We start from the raw sequence: 23781 nt of genomic DNA on the forward strand, positions 1-23781 counted from the left end.
TTGCCAGTCAGGTTAGATTTAAGAGAGAAGTTGTATACACAGAGGCGTCGATCCTGAGTGGGGGGACAGGGGGCGATCGCCCCACCAATGAAAATATTGGGGGGCAAACATATCGTTTTGCCCCCTCCCAATAATTCCGCATGTGCAACTAAAAAATAAAATAAGATTGTAATGCTACACTGAAATCAGCAAGCGAGATTGAGATACCAACTCGATCTTGATTTAAAATCATGCTCAAAATGTCTGCTTTTCAGATTGGAATATAAAAATTTTCAGCTCGCGCTTCGTGCTCGCATCATGTACCAAAACCCCCATACTTTTCATGATTATATAGGTGAATATAATGTCCCGTTTTCAATTCTAAACCTCAAAAGAACTTTGATTTTGCAATAATCTTTTGTTGGATATATATCTTCCATTAAAATGTCCTTTTTTCCAGATCAAAATATCAAAATTTTCAGCTCGCGCTCGCATCTAGGCCTATTGTTCTTCTAGATACCCATCTTAATCATTGGTACCAAAAATGCTTAGAATATCAAGCTTTCAGGTCAGAATATAGAGAAATATCAGCTCGCTCTCTAGTGAGATACATGATCGACCCTCTTCATGAGTTACTACAAACAAACGTAAACAGGTACATTTTTCCTGTTTTCATGACATACTAAAAAAATTTAGCTCGCGCTTCGCGCTCGCATTGTTGGTGAAGGTGAGATATGTGTCTCTTTCTCATGAGTTATATATATATACATATATATATATATATATATATATATTGTGATCGAGCGCCTTTGGAACGTTGATTCATAATTTTGCCCCCCCCCTACGTTGGTTTGCCCCCATCTGAAAAATGGATCGACGCCCCTGTGTATACATCATGCTCAATAAACAGATCACTATGTACATGGTCCAGTCAATTTTTGTCATTTTTTCTCGGTATGAGTTTAGAATAGGCTTATACTTGTAACACAAATTGAATTTTCAAAAAAATTATACAAGTATAGTACAATACAACAATGAAGGAATTTCCAAGAACACCATGCATATTAACCACTCCCAAATGTCCTAACTTGTGATTTTATATAGTGGGGGGTAATGTTGAAATATCCCCATCCACAAGAACATTTGTGTCAATCATCCCCCCCAACCAAGAATACCGATCGACACCCATGTAAGCAATATACCAGTAAAAGTCAAGGAAAGTAGGTTGGGAACTAAAGGAGTGATATATGGTGTCCCAACTGAAACATCAGAAGAGGATATTCTTGAAGAATTGAGAGACCAGAAAGTGACAGCAGTAAAAAGAATAGTAAAGAAAGACCAAAGAAACAAAAATGACAAAGAAAGAGAAGGTGCTGATAATAATCAGCCTATTTTTATTCCTATGAGGAGTGTGATTCTTACTTTCAGTCTGGCAGATCTCCCTCATAATGTTAATCTAGGCTACCAGATGTTTACAGTAAAACCATATATCCCTCCTGTATCCAGATGTTTTAAGTGTCAAAGGTATGGTCACACTGCTGATATATGCAGATCTCAGATTAGGCATGTTAGGTGTGTTAGATGTGGAGATCATCATAATTTTGATCAATGCCAGAAGAAATTGACACCAATATGTGCCAATTGTGGAGGTGAACACTCCGCTGCATTCAAAGGATGCCAGCAGGCCAAAAAAGCAAAAGAAGTTCAAGAAATAAAGATAATAAGAAAGCTAACATATGCTGAAGCATCCCAGGTCTGGAAAACACAAAGTGACACAGACGGTCACTGATGATGCTAAGGAATTTTCCCAATCAGTACCTAAGGTAAGAGTAAAAACCTATGTAACAGATAACCAGAGTAAAGTTATAAATCCACAGGTAGCAACGGTTCCAAGCGAACTACCTATGGAGACTAACTTTCCTGTCAACACCCAACAAAGGGATACACCACTGTCTGAAATTAAAGATCAGGCTACCAGGTCAGCCGGTACATCGGCAAAGAATACCACACCTAATTTCATAAGTCTAGCCAGTGATGAGCAAATTGTTGTTTTTATATGTCAATTAATTATGTCATTAACTGAAGGGAGAGAAGAAGAAGAAATAAATGCTTTAATTTTAACTGCTGCAAGAAGATTGCGGCAACAAAAAAAGGAAATCATAACTCAACAACGCAGGAACTAACGCTTTCTTTGCCCTACTTTCCATCCTTCAATGGAATTCTCAGGGCTTATTAGGGCACGGACAAGAGCTACTTAATCATTTAAAAACAAATAAAGAATATGATTTAATTTGTGTTCAAGAAACGTGGTTTTATGATAATAGTTCACTTTGTATTCCAAATTATACATGCCTTCCAAGAAATAGGGAAGGTCAGCGAAGAGGGGGTTGTGCAATATATATCCACGATAGGATTAAGTACGACGATCCAATCAATGATCCAAGTCTAGAATTACAACAAGTTAACATATATGTCACCAATAAGATAATATCTATTATCAACTTTTATAATCCATGCAAAAGATTAAACGAATCAATTCTAAACACATTGTTGAAGAATGTTAATGAAACAGATAACCTAATAATCTTAGGTGATTACAACGCCCATAGTACCCTCTGGGGCAGTGACAAAATCGACAGAAATGGACAAGCCATTGAGCAATTTGTATATGAGAATGACTTCATAGTATTGAATGATAAAACAGGAACTAGACTTGATCCTTGTACTGGAAAACTTGCTTAGATCTGAGTATTTCCTCCCCATCACTGGCCGGTAAGGCGATATGGAAGGTTATGGAAGATTCTTTTGGGAGTGATCATTTTCCAATTATTATTCAAATAACACTTGGAAAGAAAGGAAAAAATCATGTAAATCTAAGTAATCAGGCCAAAGATAACATGTCTCATGAACATATCTCTTTTAAGAATGTTAACTGGCCCATATTTGCATACAAATTTTTATTTTTTTATAAAAAATGAAATAATTAATTCTGAAGATGATATTCAGAACATTTTTCATACATTTATGGAACGCTTGAAAGAATGTATTCATGAAGCAATTCCAAAAAAAGAAAGAACAGGAAAAAATCCTGTCCCTTGGTGGAACAAGGAATGTACTGAAAAGATTAAAGAAAGAAATAGAATAAGAAACCATCTAGCAAGAAAAATTACACTTGATAGAATTAACGAATGCAAAAAAAGAAGGCAGAAGCCCAACGAGTTCTCCGGAAAGCGGAAAGAGAATATTGGCAAGCTTTTTGCAGAAGACTAGTCAGATTCATGCCAGAGACAAAGATATGGTCATGTATAAAACGTTTAAATGGCGTACCTGTCAAAAAATCACAAAATATGCCTATTTTGAGGAGGAGCCGTGGTGTAGTGGTTCTGACTCTCGCCTTGTAAACAGAGGGTCGTGTGTTCGAATCCCACCGCGGTCTGGCGTCCTTTGGCAAGGCGTTAATCCACACTTTGCCACTCTCGACCTAGGTGCTAAATGGGTACCCGGTAGGATGTGAAAGTCATTGTAGCTTGTCCAGTATTGTGTGCGCCTCACAGGCGACTGACTGGAATACTCCCCAGGGAGTGGAGGATGTGCACACATTGTGTGCGGGAATGACTGATTGAATCCGATGACCGGGGTAATAATATATCTGTAAAGCGCTTAGAAACGTCGTTCCGATGGATTAAGCGCTATATAAAAGCGGATTATTATTATTATTTTGATTGAGAAAGGTAAAGCCATTACGTCCTTACCAGAGAGAGTAGAGATTTTTGGAACTTTTTTTCCAATCCTTACATGCCTTAGGACACAAAAAACAAGATATCAATAAAACATTAACAAAGGAAGTACAAAACTCTTTCTACCAAAATGAACATGTCATTAATGAACCTTTCTCGATGAATGAATTTGAGAAAGCAGTTAAATCTACTAAATTTGCTGCTCCAGGAAAAGATAATATTCCATACATTGTATACGAAAATATGCCAAAAAAACACAAAAGAAATTATGTTGAACATTATTAATAGAATAAGGGAATCTGGGGATATCCCGAGTTCTCTAAAACACTCAATTTTCATTTTTTTAGTGCCAATCTTGAAATCTGGTAAGGACTCAAAAAACGTTATCTCTTACAGACCCATATCACTTACATCTTGTTTTGTCAAAGTTATAGAGCGTATGATAAAAAATAGATTGCAGTGGTACATAGATAAAAATAACTTATTGCCTAATTTCATCAGCGGTTTTAGAAAAGGTCGTAGTACAACTGACAATATTGTTTTATTAGAAAATGACATTCAAAAATCTATCAATTGCAGTGAGCACACTCTTGCAGTATTTTTGGATGTCGAAAAGGCTTATGACAGTCTTTGGATTGATGGATTACTGTACAAACCAGCTCAATGTGGTATAGGAGGAAATATGTTATATTTTTTAGAAAATTATCTAACAGAACGTACCTTTCAGGTAAGAGTTACAAATACTGAATCCAGAACATTCCAAATCCACAACGGACTCCCCCAGGGGAGTGTTCTAAACCCCCTATTATATAATGTCATGATGAGAGATATTCCAATTGATCCTGAAGTGACAATATCCATATATGCTGATGATTGTGCAATATGGTTTTCTGGAAAAAATGTAGAGAATATTAGATTAAGGATACAAACTTATCTAGATATATTATGTACCTGGTTTAAAGACTGGGGATTCAATTTTTCTATTGAGAAGACTGTTCCGGTATTTTTCACTAAGCTTATAAACGTTACACCTCCAACAGACAAGTTTGAAGGGAGTATACTCACTTATAAAAATAATCACCGTTTCCTAGGAATGATATTTGATACCAAATTGTCTTGGCTTCCTCATATAGAGAACGTAGTTTCAAGAAGTAAAAGGAAACTAAATATATTGCGAAGTTTAACAGGAACTAAATGGGGAAGTTCATCTAAGTCCTTACTCATGGTTTACAGGGCAATTATTAGATCAATTTTTGATTATGGTTGTCAAGCTTATGATAGTGCTCCAGTAACTACAAAAAAATTGTTAGACTCGGTGCAATATCAAGCACTCAGAATATGTGCTGGCGGGCTGCCGTTGACATCGCTAGTTTCACTGCAGGTGGAAATGGGAGAACCTCCTTTAGATTTAAGAAGGCAAATGTTATCAAGCAAGTACAGACAAAATATAGAAAGACATAGTAATCACCCATTAATAACACGTATCAAACCATGTTGGCAGTTCGATTATCTTAAAGGTAAGAACGTTAGTAAACCGTTTGGTTATAGGCTTCAATCCAAGATAGGAAAAGAAATTAGTATTGAAAATATTATTTCTCCAGCCTTTCCCCCTTGGTTATTTTGTCCACCAGTTATATCTACTGAATTAAGTTCACAAATTAAGAAATCGGACCATCCAATACAATTGCAACAACTGAGTTTGGAACTGATACATACAAAATGGTCACACCAACTCCATATATACACTGATGGATCCAAAGCTCCTGAAAAGGGAATTAGTTCAGCCGCTTTCTATGTACCTTATTTTTCTTTTCACCAATGCAAAAGGTTATCTAATTTCACCTCCTCCTACAGGGCGGAATTGATTGCGATTATTCTTGCACTGGAATGGATAGAATATTTAGTTATATATACAGGTGTTGTTATTTTCAGTGATTCATTAAGTGCACTTTTATCTTTAGAATCGGAAAGACGATCCTATTATCACAGAAATTCTGACTATTACTACAAGACTAAAATATAAAGGTTTAGATATATACCTAGAGTGGATCCCTGCTCACTGTGGAATAAAAGGAAATGAAATAGCAGACTCCTGCGAAAAAAAAAGCTTTATCAAACAAAATAGAAATTCATAATCAAATAACATTATCAGAGATTATGCAACTTATTTCAAAAAGATAGTTTGGCAAGAAAGATGGAATAAAACTAACTCAGCACTGAAAGAGTTGCAACCATCAGTGTTACCCACATATAAATGTAATCTATGGAGACAGGAAACTGTGCTCCATCGTCTCCGTTTTGGAGTCGCTGGTCTTAACCAAGATCTACATAGATTAGGGATCCATCAAACAGGGTTTTGTGATGCATGTCGTGAGGTAGAAACTGTCCGACATTATCTTTTACATTGTCCAAAATATATAATTGAAAGATCAATGCTCCTTGTAGATTTGAATGAATCACAGCCAGGACAAATAATGGAGTATTTAAAAAAAGATGATCCAGGGATACAGAAAGCACTTTTACGTTTCGTTTCAAGAACGAAACGTTTCAGTAAAACCCCTTTTCCACTAGGGCCAGGACAGCGTCAGGACAAGGCGCGGAATGTAATAATTACAATCCGCGACCCTTCCGCAACCTGTCCGGACATTCCTAGGAGTGTCCGCACGCTGTCCTAAACCCTTCCTGGTGTTCGGGAAATCAAAATTTGTCCGCATCCAAATTTTGGTCGAGACCAAAATTTGGACGCGGATAATGAATTCCTGACACCTTCGGGACCCTGTCCTGACGATGTCCTGATGAAGTCCTGCCCTTCCTAAACCCTTCCGCGTCTTCCGGAAACCATCCGCAATCAGGTCAGCTTCAAGAAGGATAGAAGAAGCCATGCGGATTTTATCAGGAACATGCGGATTGGAATAGAAAGGCAAGCGGACAGTTTCAGGAACGTGCGGACAGGAATAAGAAGGCAAGCGGACTGTTTCAGGAACGTTCGGACTGGAATAGGAAGGCAAGCGGAGTGATTCAGGAATGTGTGGATCCAATGCTAATATGTATGGAACGAGTACACAAGTAGCAAAAACCATTTGCAAAAGCACTAGATGGAGCAACGGGATAATACAAGACAAGAAAATTACAAAAAGTAAAGAAATACGGGGTCAATGGGCCTAATTAGTATATACTAAGCAAACCTGAGAACCTAGTATTTCAAGCAGTGTTTTAAACATAATTACGCGAGCGCAAAGCACGAGTTGAATTTTTTTTTTTTTTGGGGGGGGTTACAGACTTGAAGAAGGAATATTTCAAGCATTTTCTACTGATCTGAAGTGTGGACTTTTAAAATATTTCTTGCAATAGTTAAACTGGCAAATGATGTGAGCAGATTATTTTATTCTGTACTGATCATAAAAAGATGTTTCATGCAACGTTTGATTATGAACTAGATTATTTTAATGTACTCGACTGAAATAAGGACCTAATAGGCAGCGCTTGACTTTACAAATAGGACAAATATCATAACAAAATTAATAATACAGGTGTACATTCCAAACTGAAATTCAAGTGCACTGTGAAAAAAATTGGGCAATATTTTACCCAATATTTTGCCCAACGTTGGGCCGATAGTCAACCCTACCAACTACTGGGCAATATTTTACCCAACGTTGTTGGGGCATTAATGTGCCCAACTGTTGGGTAATATTTTGAACTACATTTTGGGGGACATTAATTTGCCCAACTTTTTAATAAAGTTATTAACCCAACATCTGGGCAAGGCCTACACTCACTTCGTGTACCTGGTCCGTGTCGATCCGGAGACCTTATCCGAAAGTGCTTTGCATGCACAATAACGCTGCATACAAGTGCAAGTGCATATCTCAAGTGAGTGAAGCAAAAACAAAACAGCGTCAGATATATGTCATGTATGTAGGCATATTCTGACAAATTCCTTACAAATTATGCTTAACGTAAAGTCCAAAATAAAAAAATTAAAAAAACGTTTAAGCAACTCATCTATGAAAGATTCAGCGAGGCTCCCCAGCCCCAGCTCCTCCATATCTTATCGACCGTGTGTAGCATGCTGCAAGCGCAACTCGTGATCGTAAAGTTTCGCAACATTTACCACTCAGCAGGGCAATTACTAGCCCAACAATTGGACATCTGTATTTTGGCAGCGGCAGAGTAAAAATTTGCCTAAGTATTGGGCACATAATGCCCAACAAAACAATAACCAACGTATATATTACCCAACAAAAAATGACCAACGTATATATTACCCAACAAAAAAATGACCAACGTAAATTTACTCTTTTTTTTCACAGTGTGTATATTCCTATTACATTTTAAGCACTTTGTTTGATCATGAATGAGGTGTCATTAATAAGAAATAACAATAAATGGTAGCAAGTTTATAAACATCGCTTTTATCAGAACGGCTCAAAACGATTTACAGCAGGGGCAAAACGATTTACCCCAGGATTCATTTCAATCCCGCATGAAAAGTGCACGATTTCCACACCCTGGGAAGCATTCCTTGCATTTATCCCGGTCTAAAAATTGAGCTGGCAAATTCAAGCATACAACAACTTTCGCTTCCAATCGGGTACCCATTTAGCACCTGGGTGGAGGGTGGCAAGGTATGCAATACGTCTTGCCAAAGGACGGTTTAGACCGCGGTGAGAATCGAACACACGACTCTCCGTTTACAAGGCGGGAGTCAGAACCACTACACCACGACTCTTTACAAAAATATAGGCCTTCCTGAAAAAAAGTCGTGCACAGAGCATGTTTCTCATAAACATAAAATATGAGCGCGAAGCGCGAACTCACTTCTTTCAAACATCAAGGACGAAAAAGAAAAGACCTAAGTATTTTTCGTAAAAAATGAACAGCGTGCACAATCTTCTTATGATTAAACTATTGAAAGTATGAAGCGTGAAATGGACCATTATTTTCTAAAAATTGAACTAGCTGAAACGCAAATATTCTCCCCGTCTGCAGGTCTGTCAATTTCTTCACTCTTCTTCCTTTTTTCCCCCTCTTCTTTGGTTACTCCATTTTTCCTATTTTTACGCAGTCAATAGTGCGTAGCGTTCGCATTCGGCCTCCTGGAATTGCCCATTTACATTTTCTTAGTCTATTTCAATTGGTACAAGAGGAGGCAAAGGCGATTAGACACTGGATTCACATTTTCGTCTATAAATTAAAACTGATATTTCTAATCTTAGACTTTCATAATCTCGACCAATTATTTTCTGTTCATTATCGCGATTTTTTTTTCCTCGATTCTATTTCACCTTATTTCATTCTTCTCCTTCGTTTATTCCTATTTCTTTTGTGCTGTTTGTATATCTATTTAATACTGGGAGGGGTAAGCTAGCAGCAGGGAGAGGAGGGCTGCATCAGCACGGCACCCCATTTTTTCTTTTCCACCATATCATTTTTTTTAAGTTTCCCTTTCCATTTCACTTATTTTTCTTCTGTTTGTATTTTTTTTAAGGGGGAGCAAGACCACCTCACCCCTTGATCCGCATGTGCCTGTCGAATGCAATTTGCATCCTAACTTCCTGTTTTCTTCCTCTGTTGTAATATATGATTATGTATTAAATTGTAAAAAAAATTATAAGAAAGTAATGTTATAAAGAGAGCCCCGACTTTGCTATGAATATATGCAGTCTTTTTAAAGTTACCTTAGTTGAAAAAAATCAAGATCCGAGATAATTTATTGTTATGTATAAAAATGCACAAAATCTGCTTTCAAAAAGTGAATACTACATTACACCGCTAACACACTTTCCTTTATCGTCCACATTTCAATCAAATAATGCGAGCGCGAAGCGCGAGCTGAACATTTTTTACATTCTTACCTAAATACTGGGCATTCTAAGCACCTTTTAAAAGCATGAACAGGAAAGGAGTATGACTATACACTTGATGTGAGCGCGAAGCGCAAGCCGAAACGAAATTCGACATATCACGTTTTGTAAATCAGAAAAAGGATGGATAATTGGATAGATGGATAATATTCCTACATTAATAATAATATTTGGTAATCTGATCTGAAACTGGCACAAGATTCGTATCTAAATAAACATGCGTGCGTGTGTTTAGATCCGGACCTAGAATCGGGAACTTCCAATTACATTCTTTATTATAATATCAATAATAAGAGCGCGATGATCGAGCTAAATATATTTGATTTTCAGATCTAAAAAAAAAGAATTTAAGCGCAGTTACGAATTGGATATTGATCTCGCTTAATAAATGATGCGAGTGCGAAGCTCAAGTTTATATTTTTATCATTGCATATATTTTGAGTAGCAACCGGGACATTTTAAGGTCATTTTTTGTCTTCAAATGACTATGATGACTATCTTCCTAAGCGAGATATGAAACTTGTCGATATTCCATTCTGAAAAAAAAACCGGACAATGATTATTAGGAAATCATGAAAATATTGTTACATGACTTATTAATCAAATGAGGGCTCGAAATTGATATTAAGGTCAGATAACTGGACATTTTGAAATCATGAATAGGATACATGGGTTGATATATTTTTAACAAAAATAATGCGAGCGCAAACTGTTAGCCGAAGATTTTAATAAACTGTCATAAAAGAGGAATTTAAAATAATTTGTTACAATTGATACAGGTATACATAACTCCCCAATCAAAATGCAAGCGAGCAGCTTTAGCTGATACTTTTCACAATCAGACCATCCTAAAAAGGGATATTTAAAAAAATATGGAATACACGAAGAGAATAGTTTTTTGACAAATCAAATAATGCTAGCGCGCAGCGCGAGCGGAAAATGTTCATATCTAGACCATAAAATATAGTCATCTTATAGAAAACTATAAAATCTATTTGTAAATCAAACAAATTGAAAACTTAATTTCCGAGAAATGTATTGTATATTTACTTCAAAACTTGATCTTTTAAGCTCAATATAAGTCTATTGAGCAAGTTATACATCTCATAGATTAGGCAATGCGGGCACAAAGCGTGAGCAAAAAATTAACATAGTGACATGAAATCCCCCCCCCCAATCTTATATAATTCACTCGTCTTTCTCCTCTTGTTTTTCCTCTTCGTTTTCTCTTCTCTTTTCCCTTCTGGTTCTTTTCCCTCTCTTTCCATTTTTTATGTTTTTTTCTCGTTCCAAATATTGGGGAGGGGGATTTGATATCAAATGCCCCCCCTTCCAAAAAGTGAGGGGACGCGTCGCCCCTGTCCCCCTGGGATGTCCACCAATGTATGCAATTTGATTTGAAATAAAAGAAAATCCTATATAGTCTTTGTAGTCGAAGAAAACCAAAATAACACCCCTAAATTCATTTTAAAAAAATGTATGGATGATAATTTTCATGGAGTATTCGCAAGTTGTCCGATTGTCCTAGTCCTTGAATTTACCACTCGTGACGTTGTCCTAAATGTCTCCGGTTCTGTCCTAATACGATCTGCCTGCTGTCCGCACCGAACGCCGACAAATTTGTTTAGATAATCTTGTCCTAGGACAGTCCCAGGAGTGACCTACGACAATACGCAGACAGTCCTGGTTGTGTCCTAGGACAAGATCATTTGCATAATACTTTACGGAATTTGGTTGCGGACAGCATGCCGAAATGACAAAAGTAGCTTCCGCAACCCTTCCTGGTCTTGTCCGCGCCCTAGTGGAAAACCGCCTTAAGGAGTGATGTACTATTTTTTATATTGTATTGTTTATTAAGAAATATGAAAGGATATGATTGTACAAGTCTAAAGTGAAAAGAAAAAATATATATATATACATAATAATGTATGATATAATATATACAATATTTTCTGCACATATAACTAACAAAGCCCACAAGTGTTTTCGCCTTGTTGATGTTGTTGTTTTTTTTTTTTAAAAAGAAACAAATTATTTTAATGTTTAACCATCTGTAAGCACAGGTACACTAGCGCCCCCTCGTCTATGCATGGGTGACCTAGGCATTTACGTCCGAAAAATCGGCACAATGTACCGTGATGACCGGTATTATTGCATCTTGAAAGGACAGGGCAAGCGCAACTAGTTGGAACTGAGCTGAAGCTAGCGGTTTGTTTTTGGTGAAGATTTGTTTATATGCCATTAATAGAGTTACGCCAGTTACGGCAAACTATACCATAATTATCCCTTTTTCATATTAGAAGGATGCACATGAAAAATATTTTTTCACATATGTATTGGTAATAATTTTATTATGTGAGAAGTGAGATTTTTTATTAATAGAGTAAATGGCGACAATAGTCAAATATGACTAATCGCCACTCAAACCAATCTAAGGAGAAGAAGAAGAAGCACCGAAAAAAAATATCGCCCAAAATCGAAAACCCGAAGGATTTCGAACGCGACGCGAGTGATTTTAATAGGCCGCCGTTGATCCCGCGAAAAAAATATATCGCCCAAAATTGAAAACCCGAATGATTTCGAACGCGAAGCGAGTGATTATAATAAGCCGCCGTAGATCCCACGATCTCTACGAAAATTTACACGCGCGTTACCCATGGCATAATTTACAATACTATGAGATGTTCTGGTATTTTGGATTGTTTTCTGTGTTTTTGTGTGTGTGTGTGATTTGTGTTTCTCTGCACTGTCTTGTCTTCCTTTGTATACTAGCTGTTCTTCTGTTAGTATTCCGTTTTGTCTTGTCTAATTTATTTTATATACACTATCTGAATCGTTGTTTTGTATATTTTTAGGGGTATAACAGGGGTATGACTAAATTATCATGATTGTATTAATTTCTGTATAGTGCATACACATAGAAAGCTTGACCCCATTAGTATTTTTCAATTATTCTATCGAACATTGAAAATTTGTAGTTGAATTTGATAAATTTTACTCAGCTATATATTTCAGGTGACTCACTTAAACAAATGATGCTTTCGAGTGAGTTCCTTTTTTTAATTTATGTTATCCATGTGTCGATTTATTCTTACTTACTTTAATAATTTGTTTGAATTGAAGAATAATAAATTCAATCAATCAGTCGGATCAATTCACACACTCTTTATAGAAATCCGACCCCATGTACTAAAAAAAATCAACATCATACTTATTTTCTCATTTGTTTTATTGTTTTTCAAATTACTTATGTACTTCTTTTGCTTTTGACCGTATTTTCTAATGGAAATTATCGAGGACTCTATGTTGACCATAAAAGGATGTAATATTGATTTTTATATGCAAAAGAGAAAGTAGTGGTACATTCATATACAGTGCATATCAAAAAAAGTTTACACTTTGAAAAAGCTCTGGAAATTAAAACATATACATCATGTGGGTTATTTTTTTACATATAATCTAGGCTTTGGGTCTCATCTATCCAATGATAGTAAAGGTTTTGATAAAATGTTAAACTTAAGGGAGCATTGTCCATTTTTGTAAAACTCGCAGAAATCTGTTTGCGCAGAAATACTCCTTTTCACTGTGTCAAGGGGAAAGGGCGAAGTCTAACTTACCCTGCGAAACATTTCTCATAACTTTCCCTTGCACTTTTTGTCAATTGAAGTAAAACGGATCACATTTATTAAAGCATTTTGTAACGATTTTGCCACCCAAACTGAAATTTCAACACTTAGTAAGCACAAACCATTACTCTTTTTGTGCCAGCTGGATCTGAAGACATAACTGAATCTGAACAAAAGTTTATATCAGACATTTCAAGCATTTTTCCACTATTTTTTATCATTTAAAGTGGGTTTATATTTCTTTTTTCATTTATACTTGTGTCTCCACACTTTCCCCAAGCTTGACAATGATTAACAAAATGAAAGTCAAGTCTAAGCCATTTCATGTAAATCACAGCTCAATGTAAAGCAAATATCGTCACGATGGCCTCAGTGTGTGGGGGAGTGGGGTGGGGAGCAATGCACTCTTCGAAGTGTTTTGGGCAAGGAAACAAGTTTTAAAAAGATAAATGATATCTTTAAATCAATTTTACTAGCTAAATTTAATGTGTTCTTCATGATCAAGGTCTACTTTTATTCGCATAACTATTTCAAAGTTCTGCGCAAATCATTTTTCACTAACTTTTCAAAAGTAAGTGGTGCTTACTCAAGTGGAAATATTTTTCGACAGTTATATCGTCATTTGCTTAAATGGATCTGTACCAATGTTAAAATGTAGGAAAATGTTCAGGATATAACAAATATACAATTTTACATGAGTTTTTCTAAGTGTAAACTTTTTTTGATACGCACTGTAGTTTGACTATATACAGCACTATTTGAATTTAATACGAAATTATTGTACCAAACAACATTGTCAATGAATTGTAAATGCTAAAATTAAACGGAAGTGAGAAAATGAAAGATAAAAACTAATGTAGGTATGATTCTATCACATTACACTTGCACAGATTTTCAGAGGGTTAGCAAGAGATGGACAGACAACACAAAACAAAAATAAAGAATTCAAAATTCAAATGAGGTAGTTTTACTTAATAACTTTCAAATATAACATGTTATCATTGCCATATTTGTATAAACATTCATATTGAAATTGCCATTTGTATTGTCATGATTATATTGTCAATTTAAATGTCTGAAAAAAACCTACGGAAAATCATTATTTGCCAAAAAAAAAAAAATTCCGACATGTTGAAATACAATAAATGATATCATATTAAATGAAAAACAAATGCAAAGAAATGTCAATGTCTTTGGAACTACTTTTGACTATGGCGGGAAAATTAGGGGTCATTTACTGCTTCAGGTGATGAACTTGATCCCTTCAGGGATTATCTTCAGAAATGGTGATTTATTTTAAAATGAGCTATTCAAGGCCCGGGGGGGGGGGGGGCACTCAGTATACATTGCATAGTGTGTATATGCCGCGGAGGTGACCCCCATTTTCACACTCAAATTTCCGATCCAAAGCGTTGCATTTTTTTCTTATCGAGAAACAAGAGGAAAGAAATCCGCTCCCAAGCTCCGCATATATTTCGTTACGCCCTTCCGGTTGAATTGATCCGCTACAATGAGCTGCAATTTTGGTGAAAAGCGGCCGCAGAGCATGTCCGACCATCGCCTCGGCGTGAGCACACCCGGCACCGTGCAGCCGGGCAAGCACCATCATACACGCATACCCGTTACATAGGGATACATATACACACTCACACGCTGGTGATCCGTTCCAAGGACCCATGTTTTTCACAAACATTCGTAGTTCCGAAGCCCGTTCCGAGGACCTTCTTTTTTACAATAAGCCCGCTCCAAGGCACCCGTTTTTGTCTCGCACGCGACACACCGCCACCAATTTTTTTGGTCGAGTGCTCCCCCCCCCCCCCCGGCATCAAGGTACCCTTTTCTGGTCAGAAATAAAATTTCAGGTATCTATCATATCCACTGGTAGTAAACGTTAGACCGTCTGATTTCAACTTTACTTTTGTATTGATTTGTTTATCAGTCCAACTTTAACGCACGAGTCTTAACCCTAAGAAGCCTGGTGGGAGGGGGCTGATTCAGCCCCCCTGGACATTTTTCGTAATGAATCCGCCGCGCGAAATTTTCTGATCGCGTCAGTCACTGAATTTTTACATTCAGGTCTTGCGCAACTTTCGAGACCAAATTTGCGATCCCCCCGTACGCGGTTCCGAAATTACCCAACATTTCGTAAGTGCATGCAGACCAAAAATTGCACAAAAACGTGAATTTGTGTACAGATCCAATGCAAATAGACTTTTAGCCAAAAATCATAAGTGTATCATTATTTTTTTTTACTGATTTAAATCAATTAATTCCGTCTTATTCATGGTCCAAATAAAGTCCCCGACATTTTCCATTGAAAAAAATAAAGAACAGAAGGTCGAAAACCAATGAAATACATAAGAAAATAAATGTGATTTTGAAATATTCATATAAAGTTTCTGTGTATCAAAAATTAGCATTTTAGGGGCATTATTTAGTTAAAGCAAAATTTTCATTTTACGCATAAATTAGCATAATAAATTAGCAATAAGTTTTTTCGCAGAATTCGATCTTGTAGTTATGGAGATTATGCCATGGGTAACGCGCGTGCCAAGTTTCGTCGCGATCGCGCAATCGACGGCTGAGATCATAAGAGGAGCCCCCCCCCTTTCCCCAGTCTTCTTAGGCGAAATAGCCCAGTATATTAAGGGTTATGGCGATCGCCCTTATTACGAATGTTTTGCGATCCAAAGTTTGGAATAAAACGTAGTAGAATTTGATGCTAATATTGGCACTTGGAATATCTTACTGCGTAATGTAGGAACTCCTCGCACGAATGCCTGTGTTCAAATAATGTGACTATGCTATCATCCTTCTTAGAATAAAAGCGAATTTGACATCTAGTCGTTATGACGTCATAGCATTCGCACGATTTGCTACGATTTTAAACGAATTTGGCCTTTACTCCAAAATAAAGGCATGTGATCTTTCAAAATGGTTACATTAGTATTCTTTCCAGTAATTTTAACCTCAAATGAAATAATATGTTCCATTCACATTTTCTGAAAATGAGGAAAGTGCGATTTGTTCCAAAATGAGATCGCGAACAGTCGTAAGGGGTGCAGTAGCCTTTATCATGTTTATCATGTTTATGGAAATGTTTTACGCGTGTGATCACCTGATGACAGTCATAAATAGCGCCAACATTGGCTCTTTAGTGTCCATTCATGTTTTCACTGTTATGGGAGAATATTTCTTTTTTTTGTAGAGTACGTCGTCATTCCAATTTATTTGGTAAAATATGTGTCGTCTTTCTTCCTTGATAATGTGCGATCTTCAGCTTTGATCATGCGTCATTCATTTTTCTTCATTTTCATTATTGGAATGGGAGTTTGCTGTAAAAGTGAATATGGCTTTGGTTGCGGTGAATAATTATTTTATCTACATTGCTTTGTATCTCACTTTAATTCTAGATTAGGCCTACGTTGATTCGTGTGTGTTATTCCACTGCCTTGCACCTATAAATATGTTATCCCTCTGAATACCGTTTCTACAAAATGTAATGTAATACAATTATACCCACAATTCCTTTTTTTATCTTAGTTTTATTATATTTACGATTCATTCAACAAGTTCTATGGAATAACATATGCATTTCTATTAATGCGTATTGCCTTGCTACATGTATCCTTCAACAGTTTCCGCTTGACATATATTTGTCGTTCTGGTCTAGGCCTGATAAAGCTTAAATGTCGTGTGGTCCAGTTGTTAGAGCATTGGACTCATAATCGCAAGGTTGTGAGTTCGAATCCCAACTCTGCCATTGTCTCCACTTTGATAAAAAGGCCCAAGAGTGATATCTGTCGTCTATTACGTCAGCCACTATGACTGATTAACATAGACGTAAAATGTTTCCAAGGTAATATATACCAGCTTGGCGTTTACAGCAAAAAAATGCTGTCCTGCCGAGTTCCTACGGGAGTTACCACAAACAGAAACAGAAGGTCCATACAAATTCAATACAATGTCATGAAAGAAAAAAATCACTTCATCATCTTCTAATAGGAAAGAGGTGCCGGGTCTGAGAGGTCCAAAGTGCCCGACTACCATTAAAACATAAACAACAGCGCTCGGGTGGTGTGACCAGGCCTTAAGGTTCGATTCCCAGCACGACCATTGAACAAGGCATTTTATGCAGTTAGTTCTTTTATCTTACTAAAACTAGTTCGCACATTATACCCAGAATATCTAATGTATATTTTTTTCTTTTGCTCTTTGAGGTAATCAACTCAGGTATTTCAAGGTAAATGTTGGAGAGAGTGTTCACCTGTTATGTGATTTTGAAGGTGATATAGACTCAATAGACTTTATTTCTTGGAAAGGGAGTGATGGAGTGGCAATATTTTTTTGCTCCCAGGATGCCAAAACAAAATGCCAAAAGAACACAACGGTACATACGCTTGGAACGAACCAAGGGCTTGTCAGTAACTTGACAATAAGAAACACTTCCTTTGCTGATGAGGATATATATTCTGTTACTGCGACAGCTCCTGCAAGAAAGACATGTTGCATCAGCCTGACAGTGAATGGTATCTATTTCACTAACTCATTTTTTTAAAATCAAGTTTATGGATATTTTGAATGCCTGTTATTTTATTACACCCATTAACTTTAAAAAGTATATTCTTTTCATTGTCATAATTGTATCATTTTTTTTTAATTTTTATTACAATCATCGTTTGTATAGTCATGATTATGTTCTAAATTCTACGTGCGGAAAGAACATCATAGGCCATACATTAAATGCTGACATGCACATGCTGGAATACAATAAAATATATCATAAAATGAAGTTATATAAACCTTTCCCTATCAGTATATTCCTGCTCACGGTTGTAAACTGCGCACAAGCAGTAAAAGGTCATTTGAGATGAACCATGAAGGCGGTTTTCAAATTCACTGACATAGGCATTTGTGAGTTGATGATTATTCACGTATTCCTTTTAAAATATTATTTTCATCACATCCAAGCTGAAGAGTTAACAAAGTCTTCATAATAACTGGTATTTAACAGTAGCCCGAACTATAGTCAAAATGTGCCAGAAGCAGATTTCAAAAAAACTTTACCCCTGATGTACTATTCTAGTCACCTGCTCTATACAATGCCTTTCATCATGTACATTCTTAGAATTCGAATGCTTTGCCGGGAAAACTTACGCAACATCTACATTTGAAAATGTTAGTGCTCATCCTACTGAAAAATCACAAAGGTCACTTAAGAAAAGTCATTAGCTAACAGTAAACTGGCTTAATATCATGACATGCATGATGAGAAAATTTCTAAATCAGTTGCACATAAAAAAGTAATAACACCACAATAATTACATTTGAGGGGCATATCTTTAAATGATTTCAGTTCCACTTAAAGGACTTCTTGTAATCGACAAAGTTGACCAAGCCGTTCTACATAATCAAAGTCTACTCACGGTTGCAGAAGGGCAAAACACGACACTTGTCTGCAAAACCAGTGGATCAGTGAAACCACCAGTGAATTTGGAATGGGATGTTTCAGTCGGAATTATCATTTATGACGATTTACAAGAAAATAAAAATGTTGCCCATGATGGACGACTGACAGTGCCTACACGAACTATCGTTTTCACACCATTATACAACGGTACTGATGAGCTTGAGGTAGTCTGTAGGGTGGCGAACGAATCGTATCGTAACATAACAACATCAGTCATCATAACAAAGGAAGGTAATCATTCAGTGAGTTTAATTAGTTATTTTTTTTTCAAAGCAAAGTGTATAGATTTGTTTTCAGCCATGGCATGAACATGAGATCGTACCGTGTATTAAAGAGATTACGTGTATTTATTTCATTTTACATAATCATTGTGAAATTCATTAAAGATTAAAAACATTATTTTTTCCACTTTTAATTTGATACAAATATCGAAACTCTACTGCAATATTTTTGTACTGCCATTTGCCACAAGTGAATATTTTGTTCATTTGATTTCTCCCAGTTCTTTATCCGTGATCAAATGAAAGCCATACGTATTTAAAGTGATTTCCCTTCTATATATTATTTCAGAGAAGAGAAGTAAGTTTTTTCTATTTTATCCTTTTTGCTGATATGAAAATATCTTCTTTATTTTTCTTTCTCTTGTTTCCTGTCCATTATTTCCTCGAACAATTCCTAGTTTTTTCTCCTTTTTATAAACATGTACACAATCGATAGGGATTGATAAAGGAATTAACGTTTATTGAACCAGTATTATTTGTTTTACGAGTGTATGAATAGTATTTATATGAATTCTTACAAACAATCGCTAAAATTTCAGTTTATACAACATCTACGCTTGCGTTTATGGCATTTAGTTCATACGCGCGAGTATAATGGCTGATGCCTCATTTTCAGGTTTAAATGCATGAAAAACACTCCGCTCGTGCTTCGTTCTCGAAATATTTGTCTAGAGAGAAAATATGTTTCATGACAATAAATTTCAACATAAAGTTCTTAAATTGTTTAAACTCAGCTCAATATGTATGGAAAGTAATGTGCTCTAGTCACCATGGTCACTTTGTGGAGTGAGATTTGTGTCATGTCAATGAAATTCAAATAGTAACAAATCCTTTCCGATCTTAGATCAGGATATCATGTTATTGTACATTTTTTGTATTATACATTTTATTCGATTTTCAATAGAGCAATAAAAAGTCCCCCCCCCCTGATTGTTAAGGGATCCTGGACACAAGTAATGACGTAACATGACGAATGCAATCAAGGTATTTCTTAATACAGATGAAACTAGTTTGAATGTTAATATTATGCACTTTTTTATTTCCAAATATATGTAGGAAAAACTCCCCAAAGTTATGGAGGAACAACTACCCAAATTTATGTAGGAACAACTCCCCTAATCAGACATCTTGTGACAATTTCTGAGGAAAGTAATCCAAGTCTGACAAGTGATGAAGAAGTACAAGGTAGATATCGTTTTTCTTGCATGACCTTTGCCAAATATGACTAAATGCGCCATTTCGTAATCACAGATTGCGCATGTGTAGATGGAGGTTAGTCATTGGCTGCAGTTCGCATTATTATTATTATTATTATTATTTATATGAATTTAATGATTATTGATACGTTGTTTGACATTGTACTTGTCATCCCATATAAAGAATAACAACAAATTTTCCCGTCATGTTTGTTATTGGCCAATGGGTCAAAGCTGTTTGTTAATTTGAATTTCAGTGCTAATATCCTAATACAGTCAACATCTAAATTGACACTAAATATAATTCTGGTCGTATTTTCACATCGTTTGAACTATATCATTATTCAAAGAGTTCAAATGGTAAGACATATATATTTGGCTTTGCTCGCTTGCAATTTAGGGAAGACTTAATATTCATTATTGTCAGACGTAATAACATGTAATTTTGTGTTTTGACTCTAGACAACTGTGCTCTGCTTCGTACAGTTATCTACATCTTGGGAGGGTCATTAGGTGCAATGATTCTGAGCGTAATTGCAGTAACGGTTTCTCACAAGTGCTTACAACATAACACAGGTAGAGGTGATTTTTTTCTGTACAATAACTTAATAAAAATATCAATATTATGTCAAATTCAGTTAAGTCGTTTGATTATAAATGACACAGAAAAATTACTATGAAAATATATATAAACTGGTCTTTTTTAAGGACCAGAAGATGGTGATATTTGCTGTAGTCTATCATGTCTATGTGAATTGTATATGAATATGGTGATTACTAGGCTATTATATAGCTATAACCGTTACCAAGATATTTGTATTATTCATCGCAACTGTTTCATTAATGTATTTACAAGAAATTTCATTTGACTTGTTTTGGACTCAAATTCATGATAAGCATGATAAGCTCAACATGCATGCACATCATGTGCACTTTTAACGAAATTTACAATGAGAGATTAGAAGGGAACAAAACTGGTTTTATTTGTAGAATATGCCCCAGATGACTTTGAAATAAGCAATTAGTAATTTGCCTTTGCCATTCATTTTTTTTTCTTTGTTGGCGATCTGTTGGTGATTCTCAGCATATCCGTTGTCTATACTTATCATTTCACCATTGTTAATTATTTCACTATCCAGTTAACTTTATTTGACCCAGGCAGTCCAGTGGGTGCTCAATCCATACTCTATTAATTATGTTTTATGTTTCGTTGCACCAATTTAGTATACTTTTAATTGCCAAAATAAAATAATAATAGTTTGTTTGTTTTATTTCCGAAATCAGATTTTAAAAAAATATACAATATACAAGAGAGATACATACAGTAACGGAGGATCACCCAATTCAGCTGTATTTGCAAATACTGCTGTTCTTCCTTGGGGTCCTACATTTACCATACAAAGTAATATACACCATTAAAAATACTAAAAGAAAAACATTTCCAAGTAAAATACATTGACAGAGAAGTGTTAAAAAACAACTTACTAAAACTATGAAAACAAAAAGAAAGAAGAAAAAAATAATTAATAACAATTCGCTATAGTGTTCGATATCTATATAATGTCAGAATTTCAAAGTGCCTTTCTTTCCAATTATTTATGATTACCCATTTCTTCAAGGACAATACATGTACATGTAATCAAAACATTATGTACATGTATACAATATCCGTTGTATATTTTTTTATTAATTCTCCCTAAATTTCTTTCATTTTCAAATTTGCTTTTCATGTAGCAGGGGACGCAGACACGGCAGATGGAGTGTCAGTGACCGCAATGCAACAGGACTTGAACCACGAGCCTCTCTATGAGAATTCCACCATGGTAAATATAATTGGCAATACCAATCCAATCTTGTTCAGTTTTTAAACCGATTTTTTTTAGTAAGACTTAATATATATTTCAATACATCCTGTTCGAGAATACTACTTCGTTTGATATTTCATAATAAAAAAAATATATATACATATGCTGATCATCATCATGCTCAATTTCGCCATCTTTTCTAACATACATGTAACGAATTATACATTTTGAATATATAAAATAGTATAGATATATTTAAAATCGTATCACCTTATGGCATTATTTTATACATTTACATGTACAACGATAAAATTGATGTAAATCGAAACTCATTGGATATAAGAGGCCCATTAGATTACCCCCAGGCACGCGAACAACTTGATTGTTTCTGAATTATTGACAAGAGCATATTGGTTGTGGTATATTTGAATTCCAGGTCAACTCTTAAAGGTATTAATCAGTAAATTTTCCTATGTCATACATTTTCCTAACTGTAGTCCAAACCTAGTGTTGGTGGAGATCCCCCTGTTTCCCGAAGTGATGTAGTTCCTAAGCAACCCATCCAGGATTCTCACGAATACATGGAGATGATGCCAATATCTCTCCCAAGAATTTCATCCAATCATCAAACCAGTCAACTTGGTAACTCATCTTCTCTGAACCCTAAACAGTCAGCATATGATTCATCACTGCAAGGGGATTCAACTTTAGATATTATACTAAATTCCTGTGACGTGGGATACATATCCTGTAATTCAGGTCCTGCAACATTTCCCCAGCAAGGAATTGCGCTAAAAATACCAGATTCCGTGATCACCACATATTTATGACTTGTTTATTAATAAGGGTATTTGTAATAGTTATCATTATTTATATAGAAATGTCTTTTAGAGAGGCTGTGACCAGATCACAAAAAAATGGAAAAGTATTGTTAGGGAACACACATTAAAAGACATTGAAATATGTCCGATGACGTGAGACAAATTAAACATAAATTGGCAAGTATTTGTAATCTAGATTTTATAACATAATCAACGTGGACTTGACAAAATAAACATTATATATTTGTTTCTCATTTTGAATATCAAAATCAATTCCTGGTCATGAAATCCGTTTGTCTTCAATAAACGGTCTCAAGATGATTGAAAAACAATCTTGAATAGAAATAGCTTAAAAGTCATATATGCCTTCATAGTGTATATAAATTAATGCATCCTTCAAAACTTTACACTGCATTCGAGGGACAAATTACACTTTTCGCGTGGAAGAGTTTTGAGATACTTTGGAAAAGAAATGCTTGGTTTTAATGAATTCTTAGGAAGAAAAAGATAAATCAACTAATCAGTACCAGACATATAACAGTATACTTTCATCGGTAAACGGACCGGGCTTGACTTTGGGCCTTTTCACACGAGAGTCTTGAATCATTATTGCAATGGTGGTTACCTTTCACACGCTCACTCAAAAACTGATTTAAATTCAAATTCTCGAACGAAGGCGGTATGTGTCATTGGTGACTTGTCAATCAAAACACTGCATCTTAAATATAAACTACGATGAGTGCATGAATTATCTATGTAAGTGTTTGATATGTCACGTCAGCTTTGCCCCAAAAAGATGATTTTAAGGTCAAGCCTTTCACGCGCAAAATTCATACCGTAATTTGAGTGAAACTTAACTGGAATTCACCTCCGGAGTGAAATTTGAATTCGTGATTGTGATTATCGTTCGTGATTCTAATCATATAAATTGTGAGACTCACACGTATTAACCAAACTGGTATACTACTCCACATTTTAGAGCGTATAGTACAAAGCTGA

At 35.6% G+C, this 23781-nt stretch overlaps 1 protein-coding gene across 1 annotated transcript; it reads left to right on the forward strand.

The window, feature by feature from the left end:
* Positions 1 to 1715: 1715 nt before the first annotated feature.
* On the forward strand, positions 1716 to 23484 carry LOC121419687. Its single transcript, XM_041614146.1, has 7 exons — positions 1716 to 1965; positions 17430 to 17738; positions 18566 to 18910; positions 20017 to 20145; positions 20619 to 20732; positions 21891 to 21979; positions 22459 to 23484. The coding sequence occupies exons 1-7, from the start codon at positions 1716 to 1718 to the stop codon at positions 22789 to 22791; spliced, it is 1569 nt and encodes a 522-aa protein (XP_041470080.1). The 3' UTR covers positions 22792 to 23484.
* Positions 23485 to 23781: the final 297 nt, after the last annotated feature.

This window comes from Lytechinus variegatus, chromosome 8 (genome assembly GCF_018143015.1).
Source record: "Lytechinus variegatus isolate NC3 chromosome 8, Lvar_3.0, whole genome shotgun sequence".
Lineage (NCBI taxonomy): Eukaryota > Metazoa > Echinodermata > Echinoidea > Temnopleuroida > Toxopneustidae > Lytechinus > Lytechinus variegatus.